At 41.3% G+C, this 16,918-nt stretch overlaps 1 protein-coding gene and 1 pseudogene across 1 annotated transcript; one reads left to right on the top strand and one right to left on the bottom strand.

Annotated features, from left to right (window-relative positions):
- The first annotated feature begins 2 nt into the window (after nt 1-2).
- On the top strand, nt 3-4,651 carry LOC115130899 (uncharacterized; annotated as a pseudogene).
- Nucleotides 4,652-7,587: 2,936 nt separating this feature from the next.
- On the bottom strand, nt 7,588-16,594 carry cops6 (COP9 signalosome subunit 6). Its single transcript, XM_029662471.2, has 11 exons — nt 16,536-16,594; nt 16,180-16,328; nt 15,308-15,433; nt 14,845-14,976; nt 14,322-14,410; nt 14,052-14,114; nt 10,746-10,793; nt 8,883-8,997; nt 8,699-8,791; nt 8,351-8,451; nt 7,588-8,099 (listed from the first exon to the last, which is right to left on the bottom strand). Exons 1-11 carry the CDS (start codon nt 16,577-16,579, stop codon nt 7,959-7,961), a joined length of 1,101 nt encoding a protein of 366 aa, XP_029518331.1. The 5' UTR covers nt 16,580-16,594; the 3' UTR covers nt 7,588-7,958.
- Nucleotides 16,595-16,918: the final 324 nt, after the last annotated feature.

The following is a 16,918-nucleotide window of genomic DNA, read 5'->3' as shown; positions in this document are numbered from 1 at the left end:
GCCTGGAGCTGACATTTTGAGCTTCTGTGTTACAACTTTAATATACTTTGGCTATAGGGGAATGAATGGACAATACTTTCAATGTGCTCTTAAATACTTGTACATTATGAATGTCAGTGTTCATAAATTCATGGCTTAACTTGATTTTGTGGCTTGTTACTCAATTTCTTAACTATTCCTATAGTTTTGAAAATCTATTGAAAGCTTCATTTCCTAATACATCATGACTTGTGCCACAGGGTTATTTGATACAGCAGGCTACTTACTGTATGTAGGTCACTGTCCCTCTGACTAAAATAATTTTGTTTCTGTTCATGTGGAAAGAAGAGCTGTAAAGGCCCCTGACACCTGGTTTGTTTTAGGATCAGTCTTGCTGTGTAGACAGTATTTTATGCGTTCGGTAGCGCCTGTCCATGGTTGTCTCGCCTGTAACTACATTGAATACAATCATGCATGTTTTTGTCAAACTTCTGCAATATAGGCCTATTAAAATCCGCAATGCAGGGAAATGTAAAACTATTCCGTAAACCTGAGTTGATAGCCCAGGCGAGACTTATCCATAACCCGAGTGTAATTTATGTATGGTCCACTGTTTGATTTGACCACAATAGGACAGCGTCGTCTCAACGTAAATTCTCCGCCCAGCCAGGTGTTCGTTCAAATCCATCTCATCGAAATTATACACCTGTCGCAGAAAGGTGCTTATTTCCTCAAATACAACATTCGGCTGCAGGGTCGTGCACATGTTTGGGAGACGTGTTCAAACAAAGGACACGCAATTATTTTTTAGCTTGTCATTACAGCCATAAACGGGGATGCATTTTCAAAACGCAAGAATAGGCTACAGAAATAAACTGCGTTTTACACCTGCATTTGGAGCTGAAAGTAATTAATGTTAGCAGCCAATTTCAACTAGGGATATGTCACTCATCTGGAGTCCAGAGCAAGCAAAATCATATGGCCTAAGTGTGTGGCGGTTGCAGGATCGGATGGAAAGCAAGTTTTGTCTGTACCGCACCATCACTTTGAAGGGAAATATCGTAATAAATTAGCCAGAATGTTATATCTTCATCCCATACTATTGAAGGCAGTACGATGTTAAAGCTGCTTATCTTTAGACATATCGCCAGTAGACACCCAAACTAGGCCTATCTGGAATAGGACAATTCTCAATCGCCAGGTAACCTATTGTTCTGGCAAAGATGCGTCCGTAGTAGATTGCTAAACTGCATTGTATATGGGTGATAAACGTAGACCTACTTTGTTTTTACTAGGCAAAACTGGAGGAACTTTAACAAGTTATTTCTGGTCACAAATCTGGATATGAGCGTCCATTTTTCGCGCCAATTGATGACTGGTCGGGTCAACAACCAACTTTTTGGTACTGAAGTATAGATGAGAATTTAAGGACGACTTGCGTGCAGTGGGTTCAGAACAACTACAAAAATATAGCATTTTGGGGGAAATTATACCACCACCCAAAAGGGCATTTGGAGACGAAGGGGCATGTTAAATATTGCCCCCATTGGTGTGAACTTTAGATGGAAAAATGAAATCTATCAACAAAAAATTGAAAGTTTTGTGGACATTTATTGTGTCCCTCGTTTCATTTTCCCTTTTTTATTAACGGCTTGGTCGGGGACAGTTCCTCTGATTTCAACACACTGCACACAGGCTTGTATATAATGTTCAGTTGCATACCACATGCTGTTATATATTAGTGTTATTTTCTACACATTCTTGGCTTCATGCTATTGTAGGCCTAGATTGCTTGGGTCCACTTTTGGAAATTCTAGTTTTGCTCTGATGAAAAGGCTGTAAGGTTTTTTCCTACCATGGCAATATTTTCCCCAGGGATACCCTGCTATTTCTACTCAGCAGGTAATGTTTCCTCCCAGACTTACTGCGAGTTTCCATTTGAAGTCAGGACCTTTTATGACTTTGCTGCTCACGTCCAGGAGTTTTTATTCTTAATTGGCGCCAGAGGCTCTGTATTAAAATAGCGTTTTAAAGGAAGGAGGAGACAATATTATTGTTTCAATGGTTTTGTGATTCTATTGGACAGGCACTCACACGTCAGACTGATTGACATGGAGACCTGTATTTATCACACCTACCCTCACCGGTACAGGAAAGACAGCAGCCCATGCACAGGTCAGTACGGAGTTTCTTCTTTAGCACATATGATCTGATAATTTAAGTAATATTATTCACAATAATCAGTATATTTTCTTAACTGCAGGAAGAGGCATTTTACACAGAAATTGTATCTCATCTCTCCTTTTATATATTTCCATGCTGTTAAATACCGAGGATAACCAAATATATGCTGATCGTTCACTGCTGTTTGAATGTATTTATTTGCGTTGTCATCTAGTATTTGGCATGCATGGTTTAATTACATTTGGGGATTGGCTATTCTTAGAACAAACATAGAGGAAAGTGTTTATATGTGAAGATCAGATCTTGAACAGTTCCCAAGTTTAACTAAATATATAAAATGTCATAATGTTACTTTCCCACTCGGGAATTAAAACAATGTGATATTTAGATTTTTAGTTTGAAACTGTTACAGGTCACATGTAAATACATGCATCTCAGTATGTACATTTAATTAAATCATGTATGTCAATGCTCACTGAAAAACAAAACAATTGAGGCATGTACAATGTAAGTGATAAAATGCAGTGGCTGGTTTGCAGGTGGTCAAGATGATTTCTCCATTGTGGCTGGTGGGGGCAATATGCTGTCTAACGTTGCTACCAGGTGGGATAACGTTATTTTAGGCTACAGGAGTTTGGTAAAATTAAAGTTATTGAAATTATTGTCCTAAGTAAATAGAAAATATTCAATGTGGAATTGGATGGTAACTGGTAGAGTCTGTGGCATGTGTATCCTCTGCAGTTTGGCTGGAAGCAAAGTCTCTTCTGAATACTATCAAGCAGGAAGGTAACTGAATGTTTAGGGGGGGATGACATTTAAAGTTTTTGCTTTCGAGCTTCTTGATCAAATTATGTGTAGTACCAATGCTTTACTTTTGTTTGATACTGAAAGCAACATATCTATCTGGTAGTTATAAATGGTAGTTGGCCTCATGTCTTTCTCCCTCTGTGGCTTTGCTCTCCCTCTCCACTGATCCACCTGTCCCCACAGAAATGAGCCCTGTTAGTGATGTGAGTATTGATTCGGACAAGGCTCATGGCTTCCTGACTCACTCACGACCAAAGCGCAATGTGGAACCCAGGTGGTACAGAGGCAACCCCGACTTCCAGGCTTACTACCGCTACTACAATAGCATTGGACACACAGAGGGGGTGAGAGAGGAACGAAAAACAATCAATAACACTCACACAATGCATTAACTAATGAAGCACTAACTACTAACTAATGAGGCACTGGCAACTAACTAATGAAGCACTAACCACCACTAAGAATAAATGAGGCATTTGTTTTCTCAAATTATTCCATCTCTGTATGATTGAAATAAAGACAAGATACATATTTTTTTTAATCTGTCTTGTACCTCTCAGCTGTATGAGATTGACCGGATCAGGCTGCTGTACCAGCAGATGAGGCAGCTGGAGCATGTATACGGCCCCAACGCCTCACACTTCCAGAACAAACTGGGAGTACCCACCATCAAGAAGTGTGACCCGGCCATGGACAAAAAATGCAAAGCCCTACCCCCTCCCCCTCCTGCCCCAATAAAAAGCACATCTCAACCCCCTCCTGCTCCTGCCATCTCCCAGGCTGACGTCATGTACCTGTGCAATGCCAAGGACCCCCTCTGCAAGCCCCATATTGTCTACCTCCCCACCGGGGCATTGCCGGTACTGTGCGACCCCCGCTACCACCCCTCCTGCAACCTCCACAAGCTCCCTCCTCCACCACCACCCCCAATGCTTAAAAATCTGCCCCACAACTACCACCAACCGCCCCAAAAAAGTCATCTCCCCCTCCGGCCCCCATCCACACCTACAAGGGCATGGAGTATGACTGCAATCCCTACTGGGACCCAGACTGCCTGATAGACCACCCACCCAGACCATTCCATGGCAAAGCTGGCCCACCCCCTCCTCCCGTTGAGGAGGAACCAGTTGAAGCCTCGCCACCCCCTGCAGCCAGCAACAAGAAAGTGGCCCATCCCTATCCCTACTATGGCTACCCCTATAACTATAACTATGGGCATGAACTCTATGATCCAGTCCGCTTCCAGTACCCCTCACCACCTTATGATTCCCCTGATGATAGTGGTAGTGACTAGCTCATCAAAGCTCTAAAGGCAGCTTTACTTACGCCTCAAGAGTTTTGGCAATAATGAAAGAAGAGTTGTTTTCCCCTGAAGATGTAGATTTAGAAGGACGAAGCAGCAGAGACCATAATTATAGGTATTTGAGCTATAAAGCATGTAACCGTCTTATCAATGTTATGGGCAGGAGAGCAAACCTAATTGTACAGCAATGACCTGCAGGAGAGTGATGCTATATTACAATGATTGGAAATATTACGATGATAAGACTGATTTATTACTGTCCAATGCGCCATTGTCTATTCAGCATCCAAAATCATTATTCAATTACACAATTTTCATAGCAAAAAAAATTAAGTAAAAATTGACTCATTATGAAAAATAAACTTTTAAAAAACTGTCTCTGGCTTGTCTCTCTACTGAACTCCGTTTGCATGTATACCACATGCCAGTATTGCTTGTTCTGCTAGTTACTGTAGGTTTTGTGTAATTAAAAGGCAAAAATGAAGATACGTGGCAACAGTGAGAGCTTGAAAGAGAGGAGGATCAAATCCAATAGAGGAGGAAAGCTGACTCCTGTCTTTGCCACATGGCTGGTAAACTCGGGCTACTAAAGAAAAAGTACAGGCTGGCGGTCATTATGTTGACATCTGCTGCCTTTTAATATCCAAATAAATGCTGACCCGAAACTGTCCTAACTCTGTTTCCTCCACCCCTTTCCTGTCTAATGCACCTCACACAGTACCCCCCCCCCCCAAGGCCATGCACAGCAGGAACAGACTACATTTTTTTTTTTAAGTAACTGTAAACACATTGTCACCTCAGGCCAATAATCCTAAAAACCATGCTGACTCCACAGACCTGACTTTATACACTTGTTTTAACCTGTGGGTCTCTGTATTGTGTTGTGTTTGTGTATCTACTTGAGTACAGGCTACATTTAAGCCAAGAACGTGGGTTTGATTCCAGCTGGGTTCACCAACACGAAAATGTATGCATGTATTACTAAATTCTTAGTCCTGTTTATACCTGGTTCTAACATACGTCTTTTTCCCTGATCTTATCCACATCCTGATTGTGCCCGCATTTTTAAACGGGATTACTGTAGATTTAAATACGCATTATGATCTGATCTTCCTTACCATCTCCGGAGGTAGTCAGGGGGACCCATTATGTCTGGATATCTTAAAAGTTTAGACGGATCTGGACAGTGAAATTACTTACTTTTTTTCTACTGTGTTATTGACTTGCTTATTGTTTACTCCATGTGTAACTCTGTGTTGTCTGTTCACACTGCTATGCTTTATCTTGGCCAGGTCACAGTTGTAAATGAGAACTTGTTCTCAACTAGCCTACCTGGTTAAATAAAGGTGAAATAAAAAATAGTTATCATCCTTATCCTACCCTCTAAACGCAACTGACTTATGGCATCAATGTGTCTTAAAATAAATACATTATTTTGAAAGAGTAAACTACATATACAAAAGTATAGGACACCCCTTCAAATTTGTGGATTCGGCTATTTCAGCCACACCCGTTGCTGGCAGGTGTATAAAATTGAGCACACCGCCACGCAATCTCCATAGACAAACATTGGCAGTAGAATGGCCTTACTGAAGAGCTCGATGACTTTCAACGTGGCGGTATCATCATAGGGTGCCACCTATCCAACAAGTCAGTTCGTCAAATTTCTGCCCTGCTAGAGCTGCCCCGGTCAACTGTTATGACTGGTAATGTGAAGTGGAAAGTCTAGGAGCAACGGCTCAGCCGTGAAATGGTAGACCACACAAACACAGAACAGGACCGCCAAGTGCTGAAGTGTGTAAAAATAATTTGTCCTCTGGTTGCAACACTCACTACTGAGTTCCAAACTGCCTCTGGAAGCAACTTCAACACAACTGTTCATCGGGAGCTTTGTGAAATGAGTTTCCATGACCGAGCAGCAGCACACAAGCCTAAGATCACCATGCGCAATGCCAAGTGTCGGCTGGAGTGGTGTAAAGCTCGCCACCATTGGACTCCGGAGCAGTGGAAATGCGTTCTCTAGAGTGATGAATTATGCTTCACCATCAGGCAGTCCAACAAATTAATCTAGGTTTGGCAGATGCAAGGAGAACGCTACCTGCACCAATGCATAGTCCCAACTGTAAAGTTTGGTGGGGGAGGAATAATAGTCCGGGGCTGTTTTTCATGGTTCGGGCTAGGCCCCTTAGTTCCAGTGACGGGAAACCTTAATGCATACGGTTTCCTGTTTCAGCATGAAAATGCCCCCGTGCGCAAAGCAAGGTCCATACAGAAATGGTTTGTTGAGATCAGTGTGGAAGAACTTTACTGCCCTGCACAGAACCCTGACCTCAACTCTATCATACACAATTGGAACGCTGACTGCGGGCCAGGCCTAATTACTTAACATCAGTGCTCGACATCACTAATGCACTTGTGGCTGAATGGAAGCAAATCCCCTAAGCAATGTTCCAACATCTAGTGGAAAGCCCTCCCAGGAGAGTGGAGGCTGTTATAGCAGCAAATGGGGGACCAACTCCATATTAATTCCCATGATACTGGAATGAGATGTTCAATGAGCAGGTGTCCACATACTTTTGGTCATGTAGGGTAGCCTAGTGGTTAGAGCGTTGGACTAGTAACTGGAAGGTTGCAAGTTCAAACCCCCGAGCTGACAAGGTACAAATCTGTCGTTCTGCCCCTGAACAGGCAGTTAACCCACTGTTCCTAGGCAGTCATTGAAAAAAAGAATTTGTTCTTAACTGACTTGCCTGGTTAAATAAAGGTAAAAAAAAATGTTTAAAAAAAATGTAGGGCCAGGATATCTGGTCACAATGCAGACACATTTTACTAATGCAATGGCTACAATGTGGGCACAATCATGTGAATTAGATCAGGACAAAGGATGCATGTTAGCACCAAGTATAAACAAGGCTCTTGAGTAAAAGTGTCAAATACCAGTTATGTTACGAGTGTCTGTTCACTAGAGATGGACTGAAGCACTACTGTGTTATTATATACCAGGTGGTTTGAGCCCTGAATGCTGATTGGCTGAGAGCCATGGTACATCAGACAGTATACCATGGGTATGACAAAACATTACTATTTACATTGTTAACCAGTTTTAGAATAGCAATTAGGCATCTCAGGGGTTTGCGGTATATGGCCAATATACCACACTCCTGGCTGTATCCAGACAACTCCGCATTGTGCACAACTGCCATTAATTGGCAATATACCACACATCCTCGGGCCTAACTGCTTAATTCTATATGAATCTGTTCAATTGATAAATGGCCTTATTTGACTTTTTATTAGACAAACATAAATCAAAATCCCAAGAAAAATCAGCAGATTATTTATTACTTACAGAAACATGGAACAACAAAACAAAGAAAAAGGGAAATTGTATTTTCTGTTCACATACATGAATTCATTCATGTGCATACTCACAAATGTTAAAGCGCGAGTGAAAATGTGAGTGATTTTGTACACGGTTTCCTTCTTCCTGTTTGTGTGTGTGATTTTCTGGTATAGACAGGAGGCCTTTGAGACACTTCTAGCATTTGCTACCTTTGAAAACAAACTGGTTTGATGAGAACAACATTCACTGGTATCTGAGTGTGTGTCACAAGTGTTACTTAACATAAAATACAGACAAACAAATGGAAAAGCAGTGCTTGTGACCTCTCCCTCTCTGTGTCACTCAAAAGAACAGTCCTCTCATCCTCCGGCCGATGCCCTGTCTATCGTACAAGACGTTGAACTTGTTGATGAACTGGTTCATGCTGTTGCAGGTCTTAGTGATGGTACCTAGGTAAGCCATGAGGCCCACGTCATTGCATTGCTGAAAAAAGTGAGAAGGAGATTAATATGCTTTTACAGTACTGTGCCAATCCATCCTGTCTAAGCATTCTCAAAATCATTACCCTTGAGTGATTTAAAGAAGGAATTTTGTTAAGGTTTTATTAATTCAAAACAACGTACGTTAATTATCCTGATTATGACATCACCAAGACTATAATCTAAAAACAATGGTGCGCACATGTTCACACCAAGAGCTGAGTTTTGCCAAGTGCCTAGGTGGGGATGACTTACATCATAGAAGTCAGTCTTGAATTTGATGGTGCTGAGAACAGGCAGTCTATGGCACAGGGCATTGGCTTCTCTGAGGATCTCGTGGTTAAATGGCACCTCTCCTGGTTCGTACCAAATCAGAAGGGGAGAGTTAAGAGAGCATGAGGGAAAAATATACACACAACACAACAGGTGAGATAAGATACAGTTGGGATATACCAAGGAGAAGGGACCATGTTTGTTTTTTTAAAGCAAGGGCTGGAAATGATATCGATGTTAGTATCAGCATCTTCTTTCCAGACTCACTTGAACATGCATTATTTTGGTCTTTCATCCCTCATCACGCGACAGAGTAAGCAGTTCTCTCACCTGCTTCCACTGCTTTGACATATTCCAAGATGACTTTCACCCTGCTGTGGAGCATCTTAATTGCACTGTGTTGTGCTATCAGATGTTCGGCCACTGAACAGAAGAGACACACATAATGGCGTGAAGGTGTTTAAAAAATGCCTGTCAGACAGTGGGGGGTAAATAGGCCAGCTTAACTAGTTACCTGTTGAATTCTCCCCTGTGCCTGTGGCTGTCATGCGAGCCACGTGATCCACTCCGATTCGCTCCGCCTCTTCTGTGGCCAGAGTGTACCCCAGCTCAGCAAACAACATGGTCGCCTGGGATTGGTCAAGTCAGAAGGACAGACAAGCTTACAAATCAGCCACTAGTACTAATCACACTGGTGTTTTTCCACTAGCCAGTAATTGCCTTAAAAAATAAAGAAAAAAAGATAAACTAAGCCTATAAATAAAATGGTTGCTGGCCAAATTGACCAGGAGGGGAAAAAAACAGTAGGCAGACTATCAGCGCATCACCCACTTATGGGAGAGCAACAGCCTCTGCCATATGGACACATTGATACACCGTGATCATTGGTGGTTAAATGAGCGCATGGAACTCAGATGGCTAATAACTTCCAACTAATTCAAAATACATTAAACAATTCGGGTTCATTCAATCACATTGATCTCTCTACTAAACCGGCCTGCCCCCCTTTCCATCTGTCCCGACTTGAGCTATCGCTAGTGAAGTGCAACATTGTATCAAATCAATCAACTGTATGGAACTGAAGCGGTCTCTAGCGAACTTGCAACATTGTATTAACTAGCCTATTCAGGACCCTCAAAGTTTCCTGCACACTAGTGAGCTCAGGTCAGACAGCTGTTCTTGCGCAATGGACTTACTGTGTGAGGTGATGAAAAGAAATGACTGAGAAGCTCAGCTTATTAGTAGTAGCTGTGGTGAGTTAAGACAATCAGAAATCAAAATGGGCACATTCCTACATTTGAGCCAGGTAGGCTACTTCAAAGCATCCCTCAACAAGACAGAAACCAGACCCATGTTCATTGCTTACATGGAGCACTTCAAATAAAAGACATTGACAAAATGTACAAAACTCCTAAATGAGGGTTATGAAATAAACCATAACTTATTTCTCACAAGTTTAGCAGGTTGTGAACTCTGGAAACAATGTTTCCACTCTGAGAATGAGAACATAAATGACTGTAGTAACAAAATGCATTAACAGGAATTAATGTAACCAAATGACAGGGATTAACGGTACATTTACTACTGGTGACATATGTAATGGGGAATGTATCAAAATAAACAAATCAAAGAGCAAACAATTCACACAATGGAACAACGAATGCACAATAATTGGCAGGAGATAGCTGAGTGCATTCTGGAAAGCAGAGCGCAGGCCTTCTGGAGAGACACAGTTATAGGCCATCTTCACCACACCCCCCTTCCCCTTGTCTCACCATTTAAAATTAAGACTAATTATCTTCACACATATTTTAGATACTTTTCACTGACAGCCGCCACTCAAATCAGCTAGACCTTTTGCCATGGCTGCAGTCTATAAAATACTTCCTCACATGCCATTTCTCTCCTGTTCTATTGGTTTTCATATCAACTTTCTTTCCTTGTCCAGAAGCAAAAGGCACAATCCTAGTCATATTAGCAACCCATTCTAGTTTTTGCATCATTAGATTCACCATCTTTCTAAGTTTCCAACGGAGATGTTAATCTGTTATATACCGCTGACATCAGGTGAGGTGTTTAGAATGGCGTTTTTTTTAACCGCAAATTGCATTTTGGCAAATGTTTGAAAATGACTTTTTATTGGCTGCTTCATTACAGGAGTTGCATATTTTGTTAAGATTAATTACCATAATCTAAATGTGAATTCTGTCATTCTGAGCACCATGGTCGGACGCCCTAATGGGTTACGCACCCAATGGGTCCGGGAAATTTCTCAAATGGGCGGTAAATTAAAATCTTCCCGGTTACGTTGTCCAGCGCCACATTTTCCTAACGGAAACCCTGGTGTGTGTGTGTGTGGTAGGAGAGCTTGAGTTACCTCTCCACTGATGATGTCGATGACAGACTCATACACACTGACAGGGAGCTGGGGGAGATGGGACATGAGCTTCAATTACCACAAGTAGAAAAGCTATCTCTACCGCATCATAGCAATATAACTGAACGACATAAAAGTAACTAAAAATTTAATTTAAGAATAATATTTGACACTAACATATACAGTACCAGTCAAAAGTTTATACACACCTACTCATTCAAGGGTTATTTCTTGATTTTTACTATTTGCTACATTGTAGAATAATAGTGAAGAAAACAAAACTATGAAATAACATATATGGAATCATTTAGTAACCAAAAATGTGTTAAACAATTCCAAATATATTTTTGATTCTTCAAAGTAGCCACCCTTTGCCTTGACAGCTTTGCACACTCTTAGCATTCTCTCAACCTGCTTTACCTGGAATAATTAACAGTCTTGAAGGAGTTCCCACATATGCTGAGCACTTGTTGGCTGCTTTTCCTTCACTCTGCCTTCCAAATCATCCCAAACCATCTCAATTTGGTTGAGGTCGGGTAATTGTGGAGGACAGGTAATCTAATGCAGCACTCCATCACTCTCCTTCTTGGTCAAATAGCCCTTGTGCTGGGTCATTGTTCTGTTGAAAAACAAATTATTGTCCCACTAAGCACATACCAGATGGCATGGCATATAGCTGCAGAATGCTGTGGCAGCCATGCTGGTTAAGTGTGCCTTGAATTCTAAATAAATCAGACAGTTTCACCAGCAAAGCAACCCCACACCATCACACCTCCATGCTTGGAACCACACATGGGGAGATCATCCATTCACTTACTCTGCGTCTCACAATGATACGGCGGTTGGAACCAAAAATCTCAAATTTGGACTCATCAGACCAAAGGACAGATTTCCACTAGTCTAATATCCATTGTTCGTGTTTCTTGGCCCAAGCAAGTCTCTTCGTCTTATTGGTGTCCTTTAGTAGCGGTTTCATTGCAGCAATTCAACCATGAATGCCTGATTCAGTCTCCTCTGAACAGTTGTTGTTGAGATGTGTCTGTTACTTGAACTCTGAAGCATTTATTTGGGATGCAATTTCTGTGTCTGGTAACTAATGAACTTATCCTCTGCAGCAGATGTAACTCTGGGTCTTCCTTTCCTGTGGAGGTCCTCATGAGAGCCAGTTTCATCATAGTGCTTGATGGTTATTGCGACTGCACTTGAAGAAACGTTCAAGGATCTTCACATTTTCCGGGTTTAACTGACCTTCATGTCTAAAAGTAATGATTGGCGGTCGTTTCTCTTTGCTTATTTGAGTGGTTCTTGCCATAATATGAACTTGGTCTTTCTTCTGTATACCACCCCTACCTCGTCACAACACAACTGATTGGCTCAAACGCATTAAGGATAGAAAACCCACAAATTAACTTAACAAGTCACACCTGTTAATTGAAATGCATTCCAGGTGATTCCCAGATTAAGCTGATTGAGAGAATGCCACGAGTGTGCAAAACTGTCATCAAGGCAAAGGCTGGCTACTTTGAAGAATCTCAAATGTATTTAGATTTGTTTAACACTTTTTTGGTTACTACATGATTCCATATGTGTTAATTGATAGTCTTCACTATTATTCTAAAATGTAGAAAATAGTAAAGATAGAAAAACCCTGGAATGAGTAGGTATGTCCAAACTTTTGACTGGTACTGTACAGTTGAAGTCAGAAGTTTACATGCACTTAGGTTGGAGTCATTAAAACTTGTTTTTCAACCACTCCACACATTTCTTGTTAACAAACTATAGTTTTGGCAAGTCGGTTAGGACATCTACTTTGTGCATGACACAAGTAATTTTTTCAACAATTATTTCACTGTATCACAATTCCAGTGGGTCAGAAGTTTACATACACTAAGTTGACTGTGCATTTAAACAGCTTGGAACATTCCCGAAAATGATGTCATGGCTTTAGAAGCTTCTGACAGGCTAATTGACCTCATTTGAGTCAATTGGAGGTGTACGTGTGGATGTTTTTCAAGGCCTACCTTCAAACTCAGTGCCTCTTTGCTTGACATCAAAGGAAAATCAAAAGAAATCAGCCAAGACCTCAGAAAAAGAAGTGTAGTGTTTCCAAATGCCTGAAGGTACCACGTTCATCTGTACAAACAATAGTACGCAAGTATAAACACCATGGGACCAGTCATACCGCTCAGGAAGGAGACGCGTTCTGTCTCCTAGAGATGAACGTACTTTGGTGCGAAAAGTGCAAATCAATCCCAGAACAACAGCAAAGGACCCTGTGAAGATGCTGGAGGAAACAGGTCAAAAGAATCTATATCCACAGTAAAACGAGTCCTATATTGACAAAAACCTGAAAGGCCGCTCAACAAGGAAGAAGCCACTACTCTAAAACCGCCATAAAAAAGCCAGACTACGGTTTGCAACTGCACATGGGGACGAAGATATTACTTTTTAGAGAAATGTCCTCTGGTCTGATAAAACAAAAATAGAACTGTTTGGCCATAATGACCATCATTATGTTTGGAGGAAAAGGGGGAGGCTTGCAAGCTGAAGAACACCATCCCAACCGTGAAGCACGGGGGTGGCAGCATTATGTGGTGGGGGTGCTTTGCTGCAGGAGGGACTGGTGCACTTCATAAAATAGATGACACCATGAGAATAGAAAATGATGTTGATATATTGAAGCAACATCACAAGACCGTCAAGAAGTTAAAGCTTGGTCGCAAACGGGTCTTCCAAATGCACAATGACCCCAAGTATACTTCCAAAGTTGTGGCAAAATGGCTTAAGGACAACAAAGTCAAGGTATTGGAGTGGCCATCACAAAGCCCTGACCTCAATCCTATAGAAAATTTGTGGGCAGAACTGAAAAAGCGTGTACGAGCAAGGAGGCCTACAAACCTGACTCCGTTACACTAGCTCTGTCAGGAGGAATGGGCCAAAATTCACCCAACTTATTGTGGGAAGCTTGTGGAAGGCTACCCGAAACATTTGAGCCAAGTTAAAACAATTTAAAGACAATGCTACCAAATACTAATTGAGTGTATGTAAACTTCTGACCCACTGGGAATGTGATGAAAGAAATAAAAGCTGAAATAAATGATTCTCTGCTATTATTCTGACATTTCACATTCTTAAAATAAAGTGGTGATCCTAACTGACCTAAGACAGGGAATTTTTACTAGGGTTGAATGTCAGAAATTGTGAAAAAAAACTGAGTTTAAATGTATTTGGCTAATGTGTATGTAAACGTCTGACTTCAACTGTATATCGTCCATTCTATTAAAAAAATCTAAATGAGAAACTCACATCTGTGTGTTTGGTCATCGGGTTGAGCTTGAGGAAGAGAGGACTCTCAATTATCTCACACACCTGAAGTGAAAAGAGAGGAAAAGCCAATAAGGAAACAGCACACAGTTGGCCAAATAACCTCAAATGACTGACATTTACATCTTTCAAATCACAACAATTCACTGACCAATTACAGTAACAGTTACTTTTATCATGCCTCTAATTTCTCTCTCATGGAAAATGCCCAACCACATGGAAAATAAATGTATTCTCTTTTGCTCCACCTACCTGCTTGTGAATGTGGATGTCTGATTGGTCACAAGGACCCCCTGTGGTATACCAGCCCAGGAATTCCATGTCCTTGAAGACCTGTTTGACTGAAAGAAAGCAGAGGTCAAGAGGTCAGGTGCAGTATGAATTCCATGTCCTTGAAGACCTGTTTGACTGAAAGAAAGCAGAGGTCAGATGCAGTAGGAATTCCATGTCTTTGAAAACCTGTTTGACTGAAAGAAAGCAGAGGTCAAGAAGTCAAGTAGGTCCCCCCACTAATGTAATCGTATTCACTGTGACCTAAAAGGCAAAACTCATCCTAGACCAGCACCTATACAGAGGTTCAGTTCAATTTATAACACCAAGGGCTTCAGGTACAAGCCTACTATGACATTTTTCCACTTCAGAGATGGTGGGAAACCATGACACGGCACATCAATCAATCACAACTTTTTATCTAGCACTTTCACCAATATCAGTAATCAATGGGGAGTGACATTGACATTTTCTTTGTATGGTAGGTTGGTGAAATTAGACTCACACTGCTCCTCCTTGGTGTAGTAGTACTCCTTGTCAATGTGTGCTCGGTCATCTACCAATTGATGAAGCAGCTCAAAGGAGTTCATCACCTCAATGTTTCTACCCTCCTGCTTCCCGATTAACGCGCCAATCACTTGGTGAGAAGGAAAGGATGCAATGCAATATTAGGCAGATGGTTGGAATTGATACATATGTAGGCTATAGCAAAGCCCATTGAAATTGTGTCATTAACTGTAACCTCTCCCATGTATGATTCCCTTCGCACTGTTGAGGTATTGGTTCTCTTGTAGAGTCTTAACTATTTTAATTGATGTCTTAAAGTTGAAATACTTTGAAAGAAGTTTAGACATTTACAGAGCAATTTACTGAAAAAAAATGTAAATCTCTCTCATTCCCTTATTCCATGCCAAATGTAAGACTGTATACAACTATCTGTATTCTTGAAAACTGATCAGCTCACATACCCTGCATGGGCCGCCCCTCCTGGGAGCGGATGCGAATCCAGTGATCTGAGATGTTCAGGATGACCAGAGGATGCAAGGCAACAGAGACACTGCCGGTGACCCCAGAGACCATAACACTGGGGCTGGCTGTGGGACAGAGAGAGAGGGTGGGTTTCCTTTATTGTTAGTCATCTCTAAAGCCAAACGTAGCTAATATGGCCTTAACACGACCACCTGCCTCAGAGCAAACAAAGCATTTGTGTTCTTGTCTTTTATAATATATATTTTTTGACGATTGTTACAATATCCGTGTGCAGGTGAATTGGGTGGATTTGAGTAATCTAACTTTACAGGAAGAGTAACGTTACAGTGATGACTAGTTCAATTCAAAAATGGCATTGATTCTATTCCTCAAAGCTTTGATTTTTCAACAATGTTATCCCAATCCACATTTTAAAAGATGCCATCATGAAATTAACTAACAGCTTGCAAAATAGGAAACGTTTTAACATGTTAACTGTTACCTAGCCAGCAATCGATAAACTAACGTTAGTGGTTTACATTGTTTAGTTTAGTTAGGTAATACGGACGGACCAATCAATATGTGACGGCGGTTGAATTAGTTCGCTAATTAGCAAACATTAACTGCACTTGTTTATGAAATTGCATGTACCAGTAACGTTAATATACACACAAGTACTGGACAGTCACCTTATCTAAATTAACTAACGTTAGGTAGCCTCGCTGTAGTAACGTTAGAGAACGTATAAGCGAAATAATGGCAAACTAAATGCGCTAACACCATCGACAAAGGAGTATAGTTGAAACCTACACAATATGTATACAACCTTATCATAATCCGATAAATCAATTGTGCTTTTAAAGGAAATTACCTGCCCCATCCACCTCCATTCCACCACCATTGCTCGTCGCCATCTTGTCCGACTTACAGCTGCGCATGCCCAGTACGAGGCGTTTTTTCTCAAACGCCAACACGGAACCCAACCCTCGTGCGCTATCGTGCATACATTTATTTTGCCCCCTACACCAAATGTGATCACGACACTCAGGTTAAAATATCAAAACAAACTTCGAACAAATTACATTCATTTGGGGACAAGTCGAAAAGCATTAAACATGTATGGCAATTTAGCTAGTTAGCTTGCACTTGCTATATAATTTGTCCTATTTAGCTAGCTTGCTGTTGCTAGCTAATTTGTCCTGGGATATAAACATTGAGTTATTTTACCTGAAATGCACAAGGTCTTCTACTTGGACAATTAATTCACACATTCAACCGAATCGTTTCTAGTCATCTCTCCCCCTTCCCCTCTTTTTCATATTTGAATTGATATGGTGATTGGCATCTACACTTTTTCCAGGACAACCAGCAAAACATTTTGTCTTTCAATCACCCACATGGGTATAACCGATATGGAGATGGCACGTGGGTACCAGCTTCTATAAACGAACGAGCAGATGGGAGCGGCAGGACTTTCAGCGCGATCTGCGTCAGAAATAGGAATGACTTTTAGTTTAGCCCTTGGCAACGCAGACGCTCGTTGGCACGCTGGAGCAGTGTGGGTGCAATAATTGAATAACATGGATTTCTAAATTTATTTTGCGACGCTC

Source organism: Oncorhynchus nerka, linkage group LG6 (genome assembly GCF_034236695.1).
Source record: "Oncorhynchus nerka isolate Pitt River linkage group LG6, Oner_Uvic_2.0, whole genome shotgun sequence".
NCBI classification, from domain to species: Eukaryota; Metazoa; Chordata; class Actinopteri; order Salmoniformes; family Salmonidae; genus Oncorhynchus; species Oncorhynchus nerka.
Note: the sequence above shows the minus strand (reverse complement) of the source record. Positions and strands in the feature narration are given on the sequence as shown.

Coding starts and splice junctions, on each gene's coding strand:
- cops6 (XM_029662471.2), bottom strand. CDS start 16,579: ATGTGTGAATTAATTGTCCAAGTAGAAGACCTTGTGCATTTCAG. Junction 15,434..16,179: donor AATGGAGGTGGATGGGGCAG/GTAATTTCCTTT, acceptor TCTGTCCCACAG/CCAGCCCCAGTGTTATGGTC. Junction 14,411..14,844: donor CTACACCAAGGAGGAGCAGT/GTGAGTCTAATT, acceptor GCTTTCTTTCAG/TCAAACAGGTCTTCAAGGAC.